This window comes from Aplysia californica, unplaced genomic scaffold, assembly GCF_000002075.1.
Source record: "Aplysia californica isolate F4 #8 unplaced genomic scaffold, AplCal3.0 scaffold00684, whole genome shotgun sequence".
Classification (NCBI taxonomy): domain Eukaryota; kingdom Metazoa; phylum Mollusca; class Gastropoda; order Aplysiida; family Aplysiidae; genus Aplysia; species Aplysia californica.
The window spans coordinates 411,892-420,956 of NW_004797954.1; the positions used below are offsets into that span (position 1 = coordinate 411,892).

Sequence of the window (9,065 nt, forward strand, 5' to 3'; positions counted from 1 at the left end):
CCAAAATCGATACGAGTAGGCTTCGGCCGCCATGCCGGGTAAAATTCAAAACGTCCTACTGAAAATATTTAATGTGTCTCGCGCGCTCACATGACCTTATGCAGTTGCGAGTGCCGTAAAACACTTACCAAAAAAAAGCGATAAAACAGAAGATTTTTTTTTTTTAATCAATCTAAATCTTGAAATAAGTAAACAGTACAAATTCAACTGTGTCTAGTGTGTGTGCTGTCTTTGAAAGTGGGCTGGTCTTTCTTTTATGATATAATAAAATTATGTATGCAGAAGATTCCACATATGTTACAGTAGTATATCGGATCTCTAATACATGCATTCGTCTCTGTGGCTGTTTGGGGGTCCATGTTTTTCATACCATGCACTATAGTGCGGTCAAAAATTCGTGGCGCAACTTATCCTCAAATACCTCTTTAACTAGTGAATCTATGTCATCCATACTTTGCACAGCAGTTTGTATCAATTTGTATTAACTAAATCATATATTTTTCCAGAATAACTGGGGTTAGATTATAAAACTCAATGAATTAAGTCGTCATACTCTGATGACGAAATTTAATTTAAGAAAAAGTAGGAAAAAAACAAGAAAAAGACCCCCCCCCCTCTCTCTCTCTCTCTCTCTCTCTCTCTCTCTCTCTCTCTCTCTCTCTCTCTCTCCCCTCTCTCTCCCTCGATCTCTCTCTCTCGATCTCTCTCTCTCTTTCTCGCTCTCTCTCTCTCTCTCTCTCTCTCTCTCTCTATCACACACACACACACACACACACACACACACACACACACACACACACACACACACACACATACACATATTAGGCCTACACTCACACACACGCGCGCGCGCACCACGCACACATACACTCACACACACGTACACAACTAAAATCATAACGATTCAAGTTTGTTATTGAAAATAAGCATCTTATGCTCAAAGCAATACAGTAGTTTTTTGGTTTTCATAGTTAGATCTATTTGAGTTTTGCATACCATAAAAATACAATATGCCGTCTAGCGGTTCCTGAAAATCCTTTCGGCGGTTTTTTCCGTCTTTGGCGGGATTATACTTTTACCAGCCGAATCTTGCCGAAAGGGGTTATCTGGCACCCAGTGAAGACAGGTGACAACCGATGATAGCGAGAGTGACAGTATGTGACAGACAAGATGAAGGAAGAAAGACTCACAACTCTTCCCTCTATACTCGCCGAGTATAGCCAAGAAATCAGTAATGGAGAAGAAAGGTGTGTATATCAATGAACTGGATAACGTGTATACTAAGTGTATTTAGTTTTCTTCAGTATATCTCTGACGTGACCGTGATGAGCCTGCCTGTCTTGTAAGTTACTGTTGACTGCTGTTAGACTGATTTTGATTCTCCCAGCAGTCAGTGACAACGTCCCACTGGCGACACCTCTGCAATGACTTTTGTCATTTGTGTGTGGCCGGCGACTGACACCATTTTTCCTTTAAAAGAACATTAACTATTGCTTTTTGTCAGTTAAGTTAGAGTGACAAAAATCTGTTCCAAGTTGGACGTTCAATGACTTACAGTGAGTGAGTAAATGAGTAAATCTAAGACAAATTTTCATATTTTCCAGTTTGCCTTTTGGGGAGGAATTTTGTAAGGAGCGACCACTATGAAACAAAGAACAATATAGAGGGTTAGGGGTAGGGTTTAGGGTAAGGGTAGGGGTTCGGGATTGGGCCAGGGAAGGGTTATAAAGGTCTCTTCTATATATAGATCTAGAATCTATTTTATTTTATAGGCCTATTGTATTTGTTGGGTGGTCGCTAATAATTGTTACAAAAGTCCTTCCACCTTTTGTGTTGACATTGTTGTTGATGTTAGAGTTGAAGCTGGCGCAGGTTGTTGGTCATGTGTGTTAAAAGTGTATTATATAATAGTAGGCCTGATCTAGGACAGTGTGACTGTACTGTAGGCCCTAAACCCCCCCCCCCAAAAAAAAAAAAATTAAAAAAAAAAAATGCCACCTTTGTTTCAGAGCTGTAATTTAAGGCTTTTTACTAATCTAATATGTATATAGCCTAATATATTTATATATGTATATAATGAGTATGTGTGTGTGTGTGTGTGTGTGTGTGTGTGTGTGTGTGTGTGTGTGTGTGTGTGTGTGTGTGTGTGTGTGTGTGTGTGTGTGTGTGACTTTCGTGTGTGAGTATATGTAGGCCTAAACTGTAAATTGAACAATGTTTTGTGTAATCTTATGTTTGATGAGCCAGTTGTGTTTGAGATTCGTATCTAATTAATTTCTGAGACAAAATAGTAGGCCTATAAAGGCTGTCAGTACAACCCCTCATCTACATCTGTCCAACCAACATATTGTTAGCTGAACAGATACTCATTACAGGTCATTACTTCAGAGGGGCCTATAGACAGCATATATGCTGATTCCTTGTTACTCATTCATTTGGTTACAAAAATCAGAGTTAAAGTGATATATATATATATATATATATATATATATATATATATATATATATATATATATATATATATATTGATCAAGATTCTAGAACAAGACGCACATAAAAACTTTAACTCTGATTTTTGTAACCAAATGAATGAGTAACAAGGAATCACAAGCTGGGCCCTCTTTCGATGAAGGGAGTGATCAGTGCATTAACGCCAACTGAAAGTCATTGGCCTACTACATTTACACTCTACTGGAATGGAGCAATAAATCTTGAGAGAAAAGTGACTCACGTGTTTCCAAGTTGTCAAATATAATAATATTCTAATCTAAGCCCTATTGACGTTGTTCCCAGTAGCAAGAAAAAGAATTTGACAAAGGAGTGCAGAAAAAGCGATGATGGGCATCAAACGGAAGGATCACAGTCAAATTTAGCACCAAGTAAAAAAAAGAAAACATGAGGCTAGATCCAATAAATCAATACGGGATGCACACTTAAAATAGTGCTCAGTATTGCGCGACAATGCGCGATAGTATCGAACGGAAGTACGACTTGAAGGCGGATTTTCTAAAAGTACTGAGACGGAAGTGTTGGCCTACAAAAGCGATCGGCGAAATAAAGAAATTTAGCTTTTTGCAGCAAAACTGTCTCAAAACTGAAAAAACGAAGGGCGCCATGTTCTGGAGAATATTTTAAAGAATCTTTTGGCGAAAACGGCATGTCGATCGATGCAGCCATTAAAAAGCCTTTTGAATAGCAAAATTCGGCCACCACAAATAGATAATAGATATATATGAGAGTCGTGTTGTTGGTGGAACCAGCAGATTTGATTTCTTGAAGCGATGCATTATTTAGGTAGTACTTAATAAGTCTATAGATAGTATTATGAAGTATATATGTAGGCCTTCTGTACATCAAAGTCTACAACTCAGCACAATTGACAAGTCAATGACCTGATTGTATCCATGTCAGTTGTTGGTTTTGTCTTCCTATTCTCTCTGTATAAGAACTTAAATCAGATCTCTGATCTTTGACGTCGGCCATCTAGGAAAGGCAATATCAACTTATTTAAATTGTCACTGTCATTTTAACAAATCTGAGGCATCTTTGTGAAATCGGACGCTCGTCAAAATAATGAAATCGAACATATACTGGCCTTTTTTCCGGCCATTGGGCAATTTTTAAATAATATTCTTTTTTTGGCTCAGAACCTTTTATGTCTAAAAACACATTTCTGTGTGGATTTTACTGAAAAACATTGATTAACCCCTTCACTGCCTGACCCGAGACTGTCTCAGGCTGTCTGGTGGACTAAAAGTAGAAGCGAATTCTTGTGTGTCTACCCCCAGGGGCGGTGCAACTGACTGAGGTGTCTTAAGCCATTCCCAAAGGGGGGGGACATTAGCATCTCGAGTTCTTATGCCCAGTAGAATTGTAATTGAAAATAATGGGCTTATCCATCAATGTCGTGCTCATAACTGTGCCTGACCTGCAACAGGGAACTGCTGCTTTTTCTTTCCTAATCCTTATTATCGTATTTTTCCTTTACTTGTTTTGTATGTTTGTCATACTCTTGTGACCCGCTTTTGGGGGTGCCTTGATAGTTGAAGCAGACTTTGTGCTGTTGAAGCTGGAGAGGTGAGCAGAGTAAGTCTGATTCCCTGTAAGGACTTCTCTTTTGACATCCACCCCTTGGCGCTCATATGCAGTTGCGAGTGCCGTAAAACCTCTACTAAAACTAAAAACTAAGAATTCTTGTGTTACATTTTTTAAAGATTAAAAAGCAATTGATTCTATGACTTGGCTGAATGTCATTTTGTGTCTTAATGTCCTTTTGCATCTCTGGAAGGGCGAGGAAAGGGAGTAAGATGGTGATTTACCCTTTACCCCGAACAAATAAACCTTCATCCCCTCCCAACCCAACCCCCTGTACCCCTTAACCCCATCTCCCTCCCCCTTTTCATCCCTCCCCCTGCGCCTCCCATCCCTCCTCCCAGTGCCCCTCCCCCTCTTCCCTTCCCTCCTCCGTCTTCCCTCTCCCCTCTCTTCCCTCTCCCCTCTCTTCCTTCTCCCCTCTTCCCTCTCCCCTCTTCCCCCCTCATCCCTCTCCCCTCTTCTTCCCCGCTCCTCTCTTCACCCCTCTTCCTTCTCCTCTCGCAGGGACTTGAATTTCATTTCATATATTGTAACGTTAAAAATGATCAAACATACAAACATGTTGATTTTATAGGTTGTGTACATTTGCATACACCATGGCAAATCCTATGAGCTTAATTCCAATAGACTATACTTTGCGACCTAATTATAGGCGCTTGTGTATAGAAGACAGTCTCTGCAGTAATATGTGGGCGTCTAGTCATCTTTTCACTTTCTGGTCTTATTTCTGCATATCTAGATTTTTTACAAATCTCTAAATGTAGGTATTTAGTTTTTCTTCATTTTATCCTCCTAGTTCGAGTGGCTAACAGATTTTTTCTTTCTAAGATTTTAAGAGTGTGAATGGGAGGGCAGTGTTTTGTAAACACAAAGATCTCCACGATGTCAGCTCATGGGGACAATGACTCAACCAAACCACTCAAATAAAAAGTAGCCTTAGATGAATTTTTTTGCTGTGATATAATATATAATTATATATGAAAGGCAGGAATGCTCTTTTCCTCTTAAACTTGCTCCGTAACTCTATTCTCGGGCCTGGCAGTGAAGTGGTTAAAAGCACAAAAAATGTAAATTTTCATTTTTCTAGGACTCTCTCAAGCTATGGAAGTTGCCCATCTTGTGCGGCCATTTTCTAGTTAATTTTACCTCTGAAACCAGGCAACCCTCTCCTTCTTCAGTTGCAAATGTCTCGAATTTTATTAAGCATAGATGGGTATTTATTTTCACTAATAGGAAGGCAAATGAACAGGGTTTAAGATGATAGCAATAACCCCATTTGCCCAAAAATTGACAAGTGCCTGATTCCACTACGTGGAGCCACAAATATATAAATTGTAGAATGTCAAAATTGCGAAAAAGTGAAAACCTAAAAACTAAGCATGTTGTAGAGTTTGATGAAGCATATTGATTAGTCATATATGTCTCCTTCCTGTTCTTGAAATAGTAACAGATGTAGAGGATTTATACATTTTTTAGGAAAAGACAAGATAGTGTCTGTGGTTGGTTGGCTGGTGCTTTGCCGTAGTTTTACTCCTTCTCTATTTCTATCAAACATCTATCGTCCTTATCTCAACTCCTTTTTTTTGTATGGCACTCTCTATAAGTTACACCTCTAGTAATCTTTGGCATTTATATGACCTATTTGTGTTGCAAGTGCTGTAAAACTCTTACTAAAATAACTAGATAGTGTCCTCAGTGAAATAAGACTATTTTTTGCTTCTCCTGAAAACCTCATGTTTTTTACAGGACAGTGATGAATGTTCGTGACATAACGTGCCAGTACAATGAATGTTTTAATGTTTATTGCCTTTTCCAAAGCAACATATCTGTACTACACAAAGAAATGGACATACAAATGAGTTGTTCCTGTCAAAGAAAGCTCAGTACACACAAGCTTTTGAAATTGTTTAGGAGAATTTAACAATTGCTCAACTCAATGTCTCTGGCTATCCAATCACGCTTCCTCTAACACTACCCACCTGCTTTCTGATGCCCTTAAACTACTGCATGCAGTAATGAGACTTGAAGATGGTGAAGCTTCCTGACATTGTGTACCCCTTGAAAGGAAGTTGCGAGCCTTGAGATACAAATCCCAAAGTTGAGGTGTACTGCTTTGTTCTGTGGCTCAGAACTGTATTTCATATGCCTTAACTTAGGAAGTGTCAAATACTTGTATAACTATAATGATCATATAGAATCTATATATGTAGTAATGAGGTGCTAAAATTAACATAGTTGAAAAAGAAATTTGATGCCTCTGCGGTTCATGTAATTTCTTTTTGATACTGCCACAGAAAAGGTAGAACATAATGTTGTCTTGTCTTGTATGTGTCTTGTATTCAGGTAGTTATTTGGTGTCAGTCACTGTCTGGCTTTTTCACTTCTTTTTTTCATGACGTTATCCTAAACTATTTTTTGTGAATTGTAGCTATTACTGGTGCGATTCACCATAAAAGCTGTAGTGTAATTAACTATCAATATACTGGCATCTGTGGTGTGATGGTTGAGTCTTCACAGTTGCATGCAGACGACATGAGTTGGGTTTGTGTGAGGGTAAGTTTTTTTTAATCAAGCATTTCCATCTGTCTGCTGTAATGCTGCATCATGTATCCCACTCAGTCCGGGTTGGCCCTGGGACGTAATGTTGAAGCAGCCCTCATTCTGAATGATATAAAGTGTGTTTATGGGGGCGTAAAACATTTCCTGTGTGATGCAACGTTTAATGTTGTGTAGCTCATTTTAAAATATTTTTTTTCTAAAGCTCCGTCAATTCCAGTGTCCTCCACTGCAACTTGGAACTTCTGGAGGGTATGTTTGTACCTTTACAGACAGGAACATGGAGGAACTTAAACTGTCTTTTTTTTTTTAAGGTCTGTTTTCTTTGGGGTTTCTAAGAGACCGGCTCTGTCTCAGTTACAGGGTAGCAATATATGGACTCAGGCAACTCACCAGCAGAAGGCATGGACCCCCGCCCACTCCATGGCGAAGATAGAGAAGTGCTCATGAATGCCAAGTTTTAAATTTTTTATGTGATACTTATTCTGATGTGTTTTCTGTGCCTTTTTCTTTTCTTTTCTTGTCTTTTTTTTTGTTTTTTCTTTTCTTTTTTTATTCCCAACTTGTGGCTTGTGTTCAGCTGTTAGTTAACCTCATCACTAACTTTTTTCAAACAACAGTTCTGTGAAGACCCAAGTCAAGCCAAATGTTGGGAAAGAAAATGCTGTGAAGTCACCGAAACCTGAGAGATGTAAGAAAAAATCTGTTGCTTCTAAGTCGGACCGGGCAGTGAGTGCCGGGGAGAGGCGACGAAGGCTTGAGACCAAGAGAGTGGAAGATAAGGTAAATATTGTGGCACAATTGTTGAATGTTGTAACTGGTGAACACTGCAATCTGCATTACATTTTTTTTAAAATTTGTTAGTCTCAGAAATGGCCCTGACATATTGTTTAAAGAAAAAAAGCAACTCATCTCTGGTAATGACAACCTCTTTTTGAACTTTTAGCATGGAGGAAAGTGTAAGTTTCTCAATCAAAATGTTAAAGAAGTGGAGATGCTCTTTATTTGCTGCTGGTATATCATAAGATCGTAGCTTAACATTTTAATTTTAAAAGTTTCCCTTTTGTAAAGAATATCTTTTGAGGTCGACAATCTGGAATAATCGTAATAAAGGTGTTTTGCTTGGGAGAAACCTCATGCAGATTTCCTGCAAAGCCTCTGTTGTGTTTGTTTGGTCTGTTGGCTGTCATGAGTGTTGTCTTCATTTTTGTGTCTTTCAGCTTCTGAAGAATTTTTGCCATAAACAGTGTTTTTGGCTGAGTTGTGACACCTCTTTCAAGCTTTTACATTTGCTGCCCATAACCCTATCTATTTCTGTTTTCTACTCGTTCTTTCATTAAAATTTGCTTATTTAAGTGCTGGCTTGCTCACTTATTCACTGTGTGTTGTTGGCAGATGCTCTGGTGTGGTTTATTCCTTCTTTCCTATCAAACATCTATCGTCCTTATCTCTCTACCTTTTTTTTTAATATATAGAATATTTGTTACTCTTTTGTAACATCTCTATTCTTCGGCACTTTTATGACTTAATTGTTTTGGAAGTGCCATAAAAAACTCTCACTAACACATACAACTTACTCACACTCACTTGCCTACCTACCTCCTCCTACTTTCTTGCTTTATTTGACTGTAGTGGCTATATAACATAAGTGTCTTGAGGGGGAAATAAAAGAACAGAAAGTGGATGGTTGGAGGGTACTCTGGTGTGGTTTGCTCCTTCTTTCCTGTCGAACATCTATCACATCTATCGTCCTTATCTCTCCTCCTCCTTTTTTGTGTTTGTTACTCACCTGTGAATCCTCTAATCTGCCGCACTTATATGACCTTATTGTGTTGCAAGTGCCGTAAAACTCCAACTAAAACGAAAAAGAACGGAATAGGGGACCAGATGTTTTCTGTTGTCTACTGTCATATTTTAGGATGTGCTAAATGCTCAGTTACCATGAGATGCTGGGTTGTTTGCGTTATAAAGTTGACTCCAGTGGCTGCGTTATGTTGCTGTTGCTGATTCCTTGGCTACAAATTATGCTCTGTTTTCTTTCTGTTGCTATTGTTGTTGTTATTATTATTGTTAATTTCAGCGGCTGTTGTGTCATTATTATTGTCAATTTCAGTGGCTGTATAATATTATTGTTGCTGCTGCTATTAATCCTATGCACATCTGAGTGTCGTGTTGCTGTATGCCTAATTTTTTGTGCGCATTCTCTGTAGTTTCGTGGTTGTAGTTTGTGTTTGTTATGACACAGACATATTATACATCAAGTTGACAGCCAGCGAAGTCTGGGACGAGCCGGCATCATTGTCGCAAGTACTTAACGAGGTCCCATTGTTTGTTCTCTCTGTCTCTCTCTCTCTCTCTCTTTCTCTCTCTCTCTCTCTCTGTCTCTCTCTCCCCTCTCTCTCTCTCTCTCTCTC

The 9,065-nt window shown here is 38.8% G+C and overlaps 1 protein-coding gene across 1 annotated transcript; it reads left to right on the forward strand.

Annotated features, from left to right (window-relative positions):
* Window positions 1-1,105: 1,105 nt before the first annotated feature.
* On the forward strand, window positions 1,106-7,434 carry LOC106013135 (the record flags this gene model as incomplete). Its single annotated transcript, XM_013088084.2, is given in 2 exon segments — window positions 1,106-1,247; window positions 7,272-7,434. Coding segments are annotated over 2 exon segments (240 nt in total), but the record flags the coding sequence as incomplete, so codon positions are not given.
* Window positions 7,435-9,065: the final 1,631 nt, after the last annotated feature.